This window comes from Cebidichthys violaceus, unplaced genomic scaffold (genome assembly GCF_023349555.1).
Source record: "Cebidichthys violaceus isolate CVI_PGR_0920_01 unplaced genomic scaffold, fCebVio1.0.p SCAF_17, whole genome shotgun sequence".
NCBI classification, from domain to species: domain Eukaryota; kingdom Metazoa; phylum Chordata; class Actinopteri; order Perciformes; family Stichaeidae; genus Cebidichthys; species Cebidichthys violaceus.
Genome location: NW_027176340.1, coordinates 5,293,690 through 5,309,034, shown reverse-complemented (window position 1 = coordinate 5,309,034; position 15,345 = coordinate 5,293,690). Strand labels below are relative to the sequence as shown.

The 15,345-nt window shown below is 39.7% G+C and overlaps 2 protein-coding genes across 2 annotated transcripts in view; one reads left to right on the top strand and one right to left on the bottom strand.

Moving 5' to 3' along the window:
- The window catches only part of syn2b (synapsin IIb), a 67,912-nt gene that overhangs the window by 41,620 nt on the left and 10,947 nt on the right, over positions 1-15,345 (top strand). The window contains exons 4-6 of the mRNA XM_068712301.1: positions 1,741-1,897; positions 2,196-2,285; positions 14,688-14,750. Coding sequence (XP_068568402.1) covers positions 1,741-1,897; positions 2,196-2,285; positions 14,688-14,750 — 310 coding nt within the window. The remainder of the gene's footprint in view (positions 1-1,740; positions 1,898-2,195; positions 2,286-14,687; positions 14,751-15,345) is intronic.
- On the bottom strand, positions 3,062-13,545 carry LOC137873855 (metalloproteinase inhibitor 4-like). The gene is made up of 5 exons (XM_068712302.1): positions 12,974-13,545; positions 6,385-6,482; positions 5,796-5,910; positions 5,265-5,389; positions 3,062-4,920 (listed from the first exon to the last, which is right to left on the bottom strand). Exons 1-5 carry the CDS (start codon positions 13,110-13,112, stop codon positions 4,765-4,767), a joined length of 633 nt encoding a protein of 210 aa, XP_068568403.1. The 5' UTR covers positions 13,113-13,545; the 3' UTR covers positions 3,062-4,764.

Here is a 15,345-nt window from a genome sequence, read left to right as displayed (position 1 = left end):
CCAGCAAGGGATGGGAAATACCACAAAATGTAGTTTCAATCTCGTATCGTGGCCAGAATCATCTTAAATACAGATACTTTTTATTATTAAAAGGGCTTAATGTATTAAAAGTCCTCCAAATTACAGAACAAAATATATATTTTTGTCTGTGCTATGTAAAACAACACATAGAAACGTTTTCAGTTGTCTCAAAAAATGATTTCTTGATGTGACAATATTGTGGTTAAGATTTGATTAGGTTTAAAAACGACTTGATTAAGTTTGGAAAAAGATCATGCTCTTAAAAGAAGTTCTTTAGGTTATAAGGAAACATTGTGGTTTGGGTTCAACTGAGTTAAGATTAAATGAAAAATGCCTTTTTAGATCATATGCTCTGTCATATTGTGCACCTGTTCAACAATATATTATTCAAGAATAAATGCAATTTCTTATTTATTTCCAACTGCAACTTTTACTTTTATATCAAAATCCAATCATATTCCCTTCCTGTAAAACAACACACGGGCCACAATCCTCAGTAGCTCTCTATACATATTATACATACTATATCTACATTCTTAACCCGCTCATTTCTGAGCGGCCCAATCAAATGTGAAGGATTTGATTTAAATCCCTCTTGTAACTGTGCACCACTCAAATATTCCGTTTCACGTGAGAGTACAGAAGCTAAAGACGCTCTTACTTCCGTTTCGCTGGGACTTTAAGATTAGGGGAGAAATGAAAAACTGTCTCTTGAGTCTTGTTGACTCGTCCATCCCGACTTCCTCCATATGCAGACTTTGTCTCGTTATATATCGGGGTCACCTCACTTCCTGCTTTGCTACCGCCTTTATTACTGGGGCTGCTGGAGGGCTTTGTCACTTGAATGTGAACATGTTGTTTTGGGGGTACTTGCTGAAACGACCGATGCTTCCGTTCTTCTTGTAAGGACAGTTTCCTAATGTACTGTCATGTAGAGGAAGAAGTGTGAATGCATCATTAACGGACGACTTCTGAATACATTTTCATGACAACCAGCTCATTTGCCAGTCATCTGTTCTCTCTTAGCAGCAGCTAGCACAGCTTCAAAACGTGCAGGTTACTCTTCCTAATTACATTTATTTGATCAATGACACTTTTCATTTCATACATTTAAAAACAATTCCACTGACAAAGTGATGCTTGTAAAATTGTATATTTGATAAAGGCCTGTGATTTAAATAGCTGTGTCATTTTTGTTATAGATAATGTGAAAATAAGTGTCACATCAATCCCCCTCTTCAGGCTTCATTTACCATCGAACTGCTTCATGTGTTTAATGTGCCAGGAAAAAACAAGATCCTCTTCAGTTTTATTTAGCAGTCCTAAACAGAGAGCTTAGTAACAGTCCCTCACAGATGATGATCTATTCTGAGACGAGAGACGCTCCATTGTCTTTCCTTCTTAGTCCAATTTGAGTCATTTATGTGGTCAGACAGACTTATTCTATTACTGCCACAGTATCCTCAGTGGAAAACAAATCTACTACCTTTCACTTGTGGCTTTGTGGGCTTTTCCTCCTTTATTTAATGCCATCCCTTCTCTTTCTTACATGCAAAAATGCAATCAGTGGCATCTGCATTAAAAAATTGATTCTTTTTTTTATTAACGCAGGCTATGTGGGGAAATACTCACTTAAGTGATATACAGTAAAAGTCGGAATGTGCATCTGTTTCAACCTTCTTTGCTCCTTCTTTATTCCCTCTGCTGCTCTCACACCAGGTCTTTCAGGCCCGACTTCGTCTTGGTGCGCCAGCACGCCTTCAGCATGGCCCAGAACGAGGATTTTAGGAACTTGATCATCGGTCTGCAGTATGCGGGCGTCCCCTCAGTCAACTCTCTGGACTCCATCTACAACCTCTGCGACAAACCTTGGGCTGTAAGCAGTTTCACCAAAACTAATTGACACCTGCAACGACCTACAAAGTATTTTACTAACTACAGTGTACATGAGGATACTTACATGAGGAACGGTGTTTTTAATGGAGCCGGCAGCTGTAAATTCTAATTAAGATCATTTTGAGGATTTGTTTTTGGTGACTTTTTGTGCTGCCAAGCTCAGTTTTTAAAAACACTAAGACATTGTTTATTACTATGCAAATAGTGTCACCGTTTTGTTCTGTATTACTGTTGAAATACATTACACTTAATCAATGACCTGTCCTCCTCTCCACCAGTTTTCCCAGCTGATCAATAATCAGAAGAGGTTGGGTTCAGATAAGATCCCTCTCATTGATCAGACGTTCTACCCCAACTACAGAGACATGGTAAGACTTCGTCAGTAACCCTTCAGTAAACTCACAATGCCGAAACGCCAGCTTCTCAACAAATGACAACATGTTTACTTTGTGTTTTGAGTAGTTCAACTATTTGTCTCAAGGCAGTGAGATTGCAGGAGATGCAGAATTTAGGATATCGCTGGTAAAACAAAAAAAATCTTTTAGCATAAACACTTTCACATTAAAAGTGAAGTAAAGTATAAGTATGTTTACCGAAAAGCTGAGATTGTGCATTAAAGAGTAAAAGCACAAGTCATGATGCCTTTCTGAGAATTCTCCACACTGCTATGTAGCTACTGCTGAAACCCCAAATCCCTAAATTCAATTCATTGCGATTACCGTGTGGTACTTTCATGTTTTAATGTCTGAAATGCCCGGAGGTAAGTATTATTATTTTTTACACAAACATGTGTTGAGGTCACAGAAAGATTACAAAATAAGACAAATATAAAATATAGTATGTTAATGTATATTACACAAGTGAGAAAGGTGATCTTGCTTATTTTGTTCATGCATTTTATTTGCGATATTCACTAGAGTGTTTATGAGGTATGATATAGAGGTAAAGTATGAGCTATATATACTTTTGCTCTGTAGGTACCAGAGTGTTTATTTCATTACTGGCTTGTTGGAGATATTCTTCAACAGCAGTGACCCTTTGAAAAGCTTCACCTCTAGCCTTCATTGAAGCGCTGTTAAGAGATTTTTTTTTCTATTATTTTGTTTGCTGAAGAGAAGAAAAAAAAGAGTCAGTGCCACACTATTCCATTGAGACATTTTATATACAATATTTTTTGGTACATGGAAATAGAAAACTCTATATAGACAGAAACAGAGACATAAATACAAACCCAAACAATTCTTTCAGTATAAAACAAACATGAAATTGTTTGATAAGCTTCACTAAAGCCATACAGTGATTATGCATAGTTATCATATCATATCATGAAAGTCTACATTTGATTAACATATTTTAATATAGTATGTTTCAATTCAGTTATTTATGAGTTATTCATTTAACATTATATTGTTGAATGTGACCCTAATATAATCTTTGAATAGTGGCTCAGGTGACAATGCATTTTAATCTGTATGACTTCAGTGAAGTAATCCAGTAACAAGACAGGGGTCAATTCAGATTTGGGTCTTTTAATAAATGTAGAGTCATTATATTAAATAATGCCTGTAAAACAACAATTAAATCACTAATTATAGCTCTGTCACGAATATCGGTTATTTCTCATTTTGTTGGTTAACGTCTTGTGCCAAAGTGTTTACTATCTTTTCATGAACTTGACAATTGAGGAGAAGCCACTTCCTGTTTTTAAAGTGTCTAAAACAGTGAATTGAACCTTGTCCTGTTACATCATTTCCTCAAAGAAGAGGTGGCTTGGCTTCTACAGGTGGCAGTGCTGTTGTTAAAGCGCTGGATTAGATTTTTGGCACGGAAAATATTACAGAGTTCAACCAAGGACACTAAACACATAAAAAGATAACAACTTCTATGCTATAAAACACAATCTGGTTAGCCTTTAAAATGTTAATTCTCACTCAAGTACAATATTTACATTCTCAGCAATTTGAGAGTATAAACTGTGATGATTTAGATGTACAAGAATTATGGTCATATATAATTCATGTGTCAGATTTTGTCAAAATATAATTAATTGGGGAATGCCTGGTGTTGCTTTGCTCTAGATATTGTAAATATATATATATATATATATATATATATATATATATATATATATACACAGTATAAAGAGCAAATAACATATAAAGGTATAACTTCAACACCAGAATGTGTGGGGAAAGATGGCAGCGCTGCAGTCTACCTACAAAAATTTAGTAGCACAGATTTGTTTACAGTGTGAAAAGTAGACTTTGCATTGCAGCACTGTGGCAGAAGTTGGCAGCTTTTTTCTACTATTTTCCTCATATTGTTTTATAGTAAACTTCCTTATACTTTCAGTAAATGCTTAACCCAAATGGTTACATAACCTTTTTTGAGTTATGAACAAATGTGAGGTCTTCAGTATTTATCAAGGTTCTGCATTTACCATCCGATCATCAGAAATGAAGAAAAGAATTCACCCTGGGGTGAATAATTTACATCGGATGGTCTGCTGCTATTCTAATTCGGTGGAAAACAGCAAGTGAAGTGGAATGTGTGAGAGCGAGAAAATGAGTCAGAGGAATGTTGAAAGCCCCTGCAGTTTAAAAAGATTTAGCATTGCTGTAGCAACCAAGTGAACTCTGCTAACAGAAGCTCAGCGTTGGGTTAAACTTCCTCAACTGTCAAATTCAGCCAATTTTTCAATGAAATCAGTTGCTACTTTGCGTGCCATTTGAGCTACATAAGCCAAAGCAGGAAATGTTTCTCAGGATTTTTGCAGGAGTGAAATGGAGTAAAATTAGTTACAAATCATGGGTCAGCCATGTCCAGGAAGTCTTTCTCAGGCGGCGGTCACCCTCGGTACCAGCTACAGGTTGTGTCAGAACGGCGGATACAGGCGTACTGCCGAGCCTGCTCCCCATTTAGGCTGTTATCCAGCAACCAGTCAGTCCACAAGCACTCGTTTTCTCCTGTGGACGCACATGGGACCGTGTAACAGGTGTTGATCTGTGGATACAAGAGTTTTTGAGTCATCCGTTCACTCATCTCAGTATTTGTTCCTGAAGTTGGCCTTCCCTACGACTTGTGTTTTGGTGGTATTTGTAAGGAAACTGGAGCGCCTCTGTAGACACATGACGCTATGAGCGACTGTTTATCGTAAAAAAGAGCTCACAACACACTTGAGAGTGTTTTGTACTGAAATGGAAAGAAAGTTTGAACCGGTGTAAGAGATGAGAAAAGTGACCTTTTTGCTATCGGCTGCTTTGTTTCTTGATGCGTCTCTAAGACAGATACATGAGTGGGACAGGGGATAAATATGTATGAATAGAGAACAAACAGTCCTTACTCACTCTGCATTCACAGCCCATCTGGTATCTGTAGTTGAGATTCTTCTTCTGTGACAGTGATAAGTTGTCCCAGGACTCTACTAGGTCGCATTGGCCGATAGAGATTCTCCCATCACTCCACATACTTCCTGTTTAGTGACATCACAACACTGCCATTGAAATTGTCATCTAGCACACAGCAAGTTAGGTTGTTGCTGTATTAAAAAGCCTACCATATATGGTCATCTTACAACGCTTGCTTTTTAAAAGACATTTTCAGAAATACAGTTGCTTTCTTGCCAAGAGTTACATTAAAAGATTCGTACGGCCATCTGAGCTTTGCAAAGCTTTTGACAAAGCGGGAAAAGCTAGCCTTGGTCTTTATGCTAAGCTAAGCTAACCGACTGTAGCCTCATATTTACCATACAGACATTAAAATCATATCAATCTTCTCATCCTCTTGACAGACTAGTAAGTGAATAAACATATTTCCCAAAATGTTGAACTTTCTGTTGCTTTTTCTACTAAAAGTGCAACATAAAAACGTTACTGTACCTGAGAGCAAATACCCTGCTTTATTGTTGGAGTCCAGTTTGACTCCACACAGTGAGGAGAAGACGGGAGTGTACACGTACTGGATGTCCTTGGCCTTGTCAAAACCTTTGAACATCTGGACACAGAGGACAAGGGGAAGGTATAAGCCTGGCCTAACATAAATGTATGCACTATATATGTGACAGAAATGTAATCAGGAATAATAATAATAGGACTTGAACAACTTTTATATGTCTAGAAAATATAGCATAGTGGTTCTTAATTCCTTAGTAATCAAACAGATGTGAATTCAACTCCACAATGTAGAAATGAAACTGGCTGTAAATAAAGAATGAATACATTTTGGATACTGAGCAGCCACTACTGCTCAGTATTCATTTGTAACACCATCCGGTCGAGTGGAGATTGAACTCGACTGTTTCTGTGTGTTTGAATGTTGTCAACCAATCAGAATTTGTTTACTTTTCCTGGAAGACGGTGTAGCCAGTAACCACATTAATTACACAGCTACTCTCCGCAGCATAGACAATAACAAATGATGTATGTCTGCACCAACGGCAGCTGTTACTGCTGTATTCAGAGATCTCACCTTGATCATTTTGATCTCATATTGGATCATCTTCATGTAAGGTGAGGAGCTGTTGCTAAGCGACACAATCTTCTCTCCGGAGATCTTTGCCCTGATCACTGTCAGGAAAAGGAAATAACAGAAATACAGGAAGATTTAGATGAATTGAAATGCCAAATGAATGCAGGAGGCAAGATAAGAAAGTGATTTACATCCCAGAGACAATCCTAACATCCTGAATTCTGCATATTTCTACATATGTTTGTGCTTCACTCTAGTTATTAGATAGACAAATAGCCTAGATTCTTTTTTCTTTCTAACCCCCCTCCTCCCTCCTTTTCTGTCATTTTGCTTGTCACTCGTCTTTCTCTCTGCACAGACAGTGTAGCAGTCCCTCTCAGTAGTGATACAGGATGTGTCCGTCCTCTCCTCTGGGAGGGAAATCAAAACCCACTCGGAATATCAAGTAGCTTTCTGCTTGCACACTCCCATTAGCCGACTCCACACACACGCTCACAAACACACATTTATGTATACAGTATATACCACACACACTTTTGCTCAGACCAAACCATGGCTGGCACAGCGGTGACTTAAAGTTATTTTATCCCGTATTGTAAATCAAGTAGAAGGGTAAGATAGCAGGATAATTGGTCTGTGGTTCTCAACAGGAAGGTGCAGTAAAGATTTTACAGCCTCTTATTTAGAGACAAAACACTCATTACACTTTAATTAAATGTTATTAATGTTGCACGTGTTATTGTCAAAGACCACAACATGCAGTTCAAACTGTGCCAAATCAAACAGACTTCATTGCTGCAGAACCACTTTTTTTCTTCCATCAAAACCCATTAGATCTGCAGTTTTAGACATCTGCATGACTCATTATGTTAACTGCCAAATTAATTCCACTGTCAAACATTTCTTTAAACTAATAACACTGCTGTAGCTCCATCAATCAAAAATAATTAAGTTGACTGTTTTAGCTTTCTCCCAGGTTATCAAAATAGTCCCACACAGTTTGAACAAACAGCTGCATTAACTATAACTAACATCATAAGAGGAGCATTGCAGTACAGTGCAGTACAACAATGCATAGTAGTAGTAGTAGTCAACGTCATGTACTTCAAACTGAGTTAGGGGTTATCTCCACGACGTATGTACTTATGTTCAGCTCCGTTAACGACTGCACGTCCACAATGAGACCTGGAAGCTACTATATAGAATATCATTAGCAGCTCTGTTCTGCTTATTGTATTTCAGGAAGGTAACACTCCAACAGCCCGAACTTACATTAGCCAAAACACATTAGTTAGTCCTCAAGCTAAACACCTTTTCTCATGTAACTTTAGAATTGAAAGATACTGTTTGTAAATATGAAGATTAAAGAATAATTCGCTGAGTAGCTAAACAGTATAGCCCTACACTAAAATATAAAGAAGAACACACAATGTCAGGTCTGTAGTATTCAATGTAATTTTCTCATTTTTAAGGAGTACATTAGAAACATTAAACAGACATCGGACTAGAAAAGGTAAGCCTACTTGTGTTTTATAGCTATAAACAGATTCTGCATGCATATGAAGAGTCTGTAGGCAACGGGGCAAGATTTTGGCATCTGAAGTGTTTTGGTTTGTCCGTCTAGTATTAACCAATCACATGCAGGCTTTGGTTGAACGCAGGTAAACAGTCTGTGTTGAGAGCAAAAGAGGCAGAATGGAATCTGGCAACCCACCAGATATCGTCTGACAATGATTACGGTTTGTATTTATTTCAATTTTGCTCATAAAAAAGCAAAACAGAGGCTTATCCATCGTCAGACCTATAGCCGATTTGATTACCACTATTATCATTGTAAACAGCATTATGTGTAGTGTGAGAAGCTTGACAGGCGTACCAACAGTACCGATTATACTGTTGATTATGTGTATAATCAACAACATAGATATGATGTACTTAAATATCTTTAGTTTGACGTGGCGAGCAATAGCAATCATGCAATAAGTTGCCTGTAATGCCCATTGCCTATATAAGTATGTGGCTATATAATTACTATTCCACATTATTCTCTCTAAAAGAGAGAAAACGGTTCCCTGTAGATGAACCAGAATGAGATGGAAAGAGAGAACGGATAAGTGAAGCTAGTGACCTTGGTATAACCATGAAAGAAAGAGAAAAGCTACAGTATAATAGAGGGAGACAAAGTGTGACCCAGCACCCCTCCTTACACAGCTACGCAAACCACCGCCTTTGTTTGTGCTTTTCGCCTCATCACAGATCGACGCCACGGAGCTCAGTGTCTTCTGTGAAATTGGTTCAGGAGAAAAAGAGATTATTTTCTTAGTTGAACGCGCTAGCAGATAGAAAGGCAGGCAGACAAACAAATGTACAGACATAAAGTTAATGGGAACTTGTGTGAGGTTCTGTAGTTTAATCAGAGTGCACCGCAGCGCCCACAGAGAGCAGCTGGTCCAAGGTTGTTACTTTATAGAGAATGTCAGAGAGCACAAAACGCTGGCGCATATAACTTTGTTAAACTTCAATCTGATGTTGCATAACTGATTTAGACTTGAGGGAAGCTTTCCTCCTGACCTGTTGCATGTCAGAAACAAGTAGATATCAAATCTAGTAAATGCATAGACGCTCTTTAATACCTAAGAATACACTTAACAATGTCTGACCTCACAAGGACACACCTGTCTGTGAACACACCTACACGCATTGACCTAAAAACTGCATGCAAAGAATTAGAGTTCAGTTTCATTCATGGGTAATACATACGTATAATCCAGAGGTGCTTGTGTGTATATATATATATAAACAACTGTGACCAAGAAATGTACTAAGCAGGACATTTTACAGCTGAAAAACTTTGTCTCTGGTGGATAAAGTTTGTAATGGAGACATTGTTTCTGCCTCAAACATATCTTAAGCATTTGTACTTCACTTCCCTGTTACTTATAGACAAATAGACCAATACAATCTGTGATAGGCTAAAGCTGCCAGATTACTCTCTACGAACTCTTGTTGGAATTGTCACATATTTTCGGACCCCCCCCCCCCCCTGCATCTTTTCGACAACGGATTAGTGGGGGCTGTGTCCGACCCTTCTGTAACTTTCCGAATCCCTTCACTCTCACTTCACATGGTGATTGGCCAACTGTGTGAAAGTTAGAAAGTAAGCTGGGCTTGAACAACACATCACAAGAACTAGTTCTGTACGACCATAACCAGACCCTAATACTTGCTTATATACCAGCCCAGCAGATTTATCGGTTTACTTGTAAAGAAGTATTTTTACTTTCAGTTTGAGTTTAAGGGTATCTGAATACTTCCACCATTGATAATTAAAAAAAAAATGCAGCAAGTGTTCTTTTTACAGGCCAATGTCCTCAGCGTAACCCCCTCCTCAACTACGATTACACCACTGAATACGGCTGTCATGCTCACTACACAGAAATACTCTGTACCAATGATGACTATCATATTATTGCCCTCTTTGTTCCCTTCAGCTCTTTGATCTGCACTTCCTTTGGCAAGAAGAAACATATCTGAAAGTAGATTAGCCGACCCATTTAAATCTTCAGAGCAGAATAATGGGTCTATGTCGTCTATTAATGGTAAGTACTACACCACGGCATAACCGTGCTCTGTGTAAGGATCAAATAGTTGGCAGTCTGAGCTTTGGCTGTGTATCACTGCAACATGGAAGAGGACAGAAGTCGCTATAGCCAATTAACCAAGAATAGTACAGTCATTTTTCCATGACAGCAGATAGTAGTTGGATCACCTTCCAGACTTATTATTTTTTGGGCAGTGATATATTTAAATGTAATTTAAATGTAATAACTGAACAACAAAACTCATTTCATTCCAAGTTTGTTGCCTCTTCCTAAAATGATTCTCTTGGCCCAGATTCTCTGAAATGTTTACCCCCCACCGAGACATCTTTGAACTGTCCAGGCTAGGTTACCCTCTCAATTCAGTTGCTGCAGCTGTGTTATGAACAGGAACAAGGACAGGCACGCCTGCAGAGTGAAAGTGGCCGTGCATCTGCCTCACAGCTACATAACCAAAGAGAAATATTGCAAACTTGTACCATGAGAACTGATGTAGTAAGTAACTTCCCCCCTCCCTGATGAATCGGCACCCTTGTCATGCTCACAAAGCTGGACTGTCAGTGGGCTTTCACACTGATATTGTTAGTATGCAGACCATTAGACCAAGCCTATAGACATGGAAATGAAGTGGGGAGAGAGAGGGAAAGAAAGAGAGAGAGATGGAGTAGGCTGTGTTGGCATGGCTTGGCCTCCGTCCAACTAACACACACACACACACACACTCATGCACACAATCTCAAATACACAAACAGGGCCAGGGAATCGTCCAAGGTTTGTCCAGATGGGATATTACTTAGATGTACAGCTTTATTCAAAAGGCTCATCTACTCTGACAGCACTGTCAGGTCAACTAAAGGCCACCACCAGCCTATGCTTAGAAAACAACCAGGACAGAGTAACAACAGATGCCACCAAATGAAAAGTTTTCTTTGACGCACTTAGTGTGAGAGAGGGATTTTCCTTATTTGGTATTCATGGCTCCAAAAAGTTGCATCCTACCTGAAAGAGACCAATGACTCTTGTATCCATTCAGAGGTGGACTCATGCATTCAAAACTAAACACAGACCCGAGCGTACCCCGAGGAAATGGGATCCAATTACAAAAGAACCTGTGGTTAATTGAACATTTGTGAAGTCCCGCCCCTTATAGTTACTGCTGCTATGCCTGTCAAGCTTTCCGCTGCTGCAGTTTGCAATGATAATGGTGGAAGACTTAACTGTAGTAACAGTTCCTGATATGCTGCTCGGCTTTTGAAGCAATGCTGGTAAGTTAGTTAGCCAAACATGCTAATGTTTTGCAGCTCACTGTAGAACAGAAACACACAGTTTGATCCACTCTTCGCAGTTTTGCTCTTGTGTATATAAAGACACAACCCTCCAAACTCACGGGATACTTAGTATCGCCACATCCCAATTCATATTGCTGTAACTAGATACAGTTGCTAAGCTCTAATTGGACAATTGGGGGAGGGGATTAGAAAACGTTCTATCGGAATCCATTTTGTTTGGGTCCAGTGGTGCACTTGGAAGAAGTTTATCTCCAGTGCTTTCTGCCGGAAAGGGTTAATCTGAACCCAAACCATGATATTTTCCTAAACCCAACCAAATAGGTTTGTTGCCTAAAACTAAGGATAGTTCTGGTCTAACTTCTCTCATGTGCAGGCAGAAACAGAGAAGAAGTGGTTCAACATGTATCGTTTGCTGATGAGCTGCAACACTTGTAACATGTTCATTTCAATAGCTTTCGTTTCTCAATGTTGGCCACACGATTCACGTGAGAATAACATGCATGCACTGCTTTTGTGTCTTGTTTTGGGGTTCTTATGTCACCAATGAGAACAAAGAAAATAGACCAAAAAGATTATAAAACTGGACCCAGTGCAATACCAGAGTCGTTGTCTGGTCTAAGTCATCGGGACTATGTCAATATCAGGCCTGTATGAAAACTTCAAATTGTTCAGATGGAGAAAACAGAATAATCACATGGGACCTCCATCTCACTCTTTGATGACACACTTCATAGATAAAACTCTGTCCTAAAAACACCGCCCTAAATACCCTCAATGTGATCTCATAACCCAGATCTAATTTGGCGTTATGGCGGTTTTGAAACAGGTCTCAGCTCCATTTCACACTGAATATTATTTTGAGGCACATTTTACTTTGAGGGGAGCTGACCCACTCGAAACCTGAAGGGAGAAACAGACCAATTAGAAAAACAAGACTAAAATACCGTGAAGCAATTTCTTTGTCTACTTTCTCTTTCTCTCTCTCCTCTGCTGGTGTGTAACCTTTGACTGAAGCACATACTCCAGCTTTCCACAGTCTCGAGCCAAGTACTCAAAGTCAGAGCAGAGTGTTGGTTTTGGCCTCTGCTTGGACAAGAAGGATGATGGGGGGGCGTCAGACAGAGAGACAGGCAGACAACCCAACGGACAGACAGACAGATAGAAAGTAGGCCGGGGCCACTTGGCGCTCGCTGTTTTTGTTTAGGGTTTGTTTTTATGCGATAGAAAGAAAGAAGACTCAATTATCAACAACAAAAACAGATACCAGGCTGCCCTGTTGTCAATAACAACAGGGCTGGAAGTGTATTCATCTTGGTATAAAAGAAAAAAGAAAGACAAGCTATTCTATATAGTGTTTTATTAACTTAGACTGCCAATATTGTCTGCATAAATCTGATCGTTACCATGAATATCATTGGAAAAAGCCAAAATGATTTCCATTAAATCCCATAAAAAGCTCAGCTATTGATCAGTTCTTGTCACAGTAGGTTTAAACTGTGGATTTGAAAATCCAATCAAGACGATCAAAAAGCCAAATCATCAATCAGTCAGTTATGGAGGAGGGTCACACCATGCATTTTAAAACCATACACTCACGTTTTAGTTATCCCACCATGATTAAATGCAGGAGCTTTTATATATTCTTACATAACTCTTATCTGAGTGAACAGACGCTAAATGGTTCTGCAGTTATTAACTCACCGATCTCAGCGCTGCAGAATAGCTGCTGTGGGTGTGCTGGGTGGCAGCTACATCCCTCCACGACTCCCTCCATGCCTGCACCGAGCAAAAGGAGCACCCAGAGCCCCAGACACGCACTCCGCTCCTGGGACATGGTCATGATGACTCTGGCTGCCTCTGACCGCTCCGCCACTTAAATGAACGCTCGGCAAACCTCTTCTGATCCTGTTAAGTTCCACGGGAAAAGTAAAACGGGCAGCAACGTGGGGGTGGGGGTGGGGGGGGGGGGGAGGGGGGGGAGGATAAGACAGTAGAGTCGGAGTAGTGAGATGAGCTGAAAGGCAGCTGTGGATAAAAAAAATTTAAAATTTAAAAGTACACCTCTGAATTTAAGCTGGAGCAAATTGCTTGGGTTGAAGGGAAGGCTGCCACTGCTCTCTGTCTCTCTCTCTCTCTCTCTCTCTCTCTCCCTCTCTCTGTCACCCTCTCTCCCTCTCTGTAGACAACACACAGAGAAACTTACAATAGTTGGATCCCCTCACACTCTGGTCTTGAATGCTGAGAGGGTCGCACACAGGGAGCCTCTTATGTACTCAACAATTTAGGGACAGCCTCCTCAAACGCAGGAAAAAAAACAGCTACCATCCTTCGCCTCTTGCACCCTCTTTTGATGTCCTCCCTCTTCTCCCATTGGCTGTCGTGGGTCAGTCATGAAAATGATGACGGATTAATGAAGTATCGTTGGACGGGTTTGTGAAGCATTTATAAATTCGACTAGTGTTCATCTTTTCCCGTGCAGCTCATTGCGACCATCAGTGCATCTTATCCATAAAAGCAAACAATAATCATTAAAATGATCGCAGCAGTAAAAAACAGCAGTAAAAAAACAATTTGAATGAGAAAATGCAGCTCTAACATTGGGAATGCTTGTTAATTTGTGAATCTGTACCAAACATAGCAGAGGCTAAGTGTCACGCTGTATTAAAGTTTACAATCTTAATGTTCAGCTAGGCAGATATCCTTTATCTGCACCCATCTGTGTGATATTCTTTAAAGCTGCACTAATCAATATTTTTAACAATTGTTCACACAACAACTTTTACAACAATTATCACCCGACTCTGCAGCTCCCTTCAGCTCTACGGAGAGTTTCAGCAACTTTCACCTCATTGTTTTTGTTTTTTTGGTTCTCTACTTTCCTGTTTTGGTTCACGCTCTCCACTCTCATATAATTATGTTAAAGAGGGTTTATAGTTTACTGAAAACGGTACACAACCTGCACATCACTGAATAGCAGACATGCAAAGTTAGTAACTAGCCGGTCAACATAGTGGAGCATTTCGTAGTTAAAGAGATAATTCCATCAGGACGTGGTCCAAGCAAAAACAAAGCGAAAAGTGTCCATAATCACAAGTTCATGCTCATGCTTCTCTGTCTGCTGGTTGTATACATATAGGAACTGTTTGCTAAACCGTTTGTCATATGAACATCGTATGGTGATACATACCTTTCCGGTATGTGATAATAATAATATTATATGATCAATGTGTGCCGTATAAACGGCTTGCTGTGGTCATGTTTTGCATTGCTAGACCATTTAAGGCCAACTTGCCTGCATAGATCTGTGAATGGTGATCGGTGTTCGTAACAGCCAATTTTCAGTATGTTGATATGTTGATAGTCATTCTGTATTGTTCTTCATTATTCATCTTTTGATTATTCTATTGCTCTTCAGATTACATCACCGAGTTTCCCAGTAGTGGTGAAGATCGGACACGCCCACTCTGGAATGGGAAAGGTAACGTTGAGTCCTTTTTTTTCTAAAATGCTATGCGCATGAAAGATGTAACCTCCTGTAGTATTTGCGATCAAATGATGATACAGGAATCCAACAGTTTTGTCTTGTTCGAATGGAAGACACATTCACGTGTTAGTAAAGTGGGGAAAATGGCGGAATGTTGGACTGAAGCCCACCCTTTACTGTTGCATCATGTGACAAATTTCCATCGGGAAGTGCTTTAATATCCCTCTGTGTGCCTAGATATAGTTGAATGGTTTACACTAAGCACCATCGGGTCTGCAACCACTTGGTTTGTTTCTGTGTAATGTGTTTTCTGACCTGCACTACCAGCTGAAGGACCAGTGTGTAAGATTTAGTGTCATGTCATGTTGAGGTTGCAGCTTGCAACCAACTGACTACCCCTCCGCTCACCCCTTCCTTTACAAGCATCTAGAGAACCTACAGTCGCCTTCAGGTAATGCAAAAATGCAAAAGGCTCTCTCAAGAGTCAGTGTTTGGTTTGTCTGTTCTGGGCTAGTGTAGAAACATGGCCGTGCAACATGGCGGACTCGGTGAAGAAAACCCGCTCCCTGTGTAGATTTAAATGCCTCAT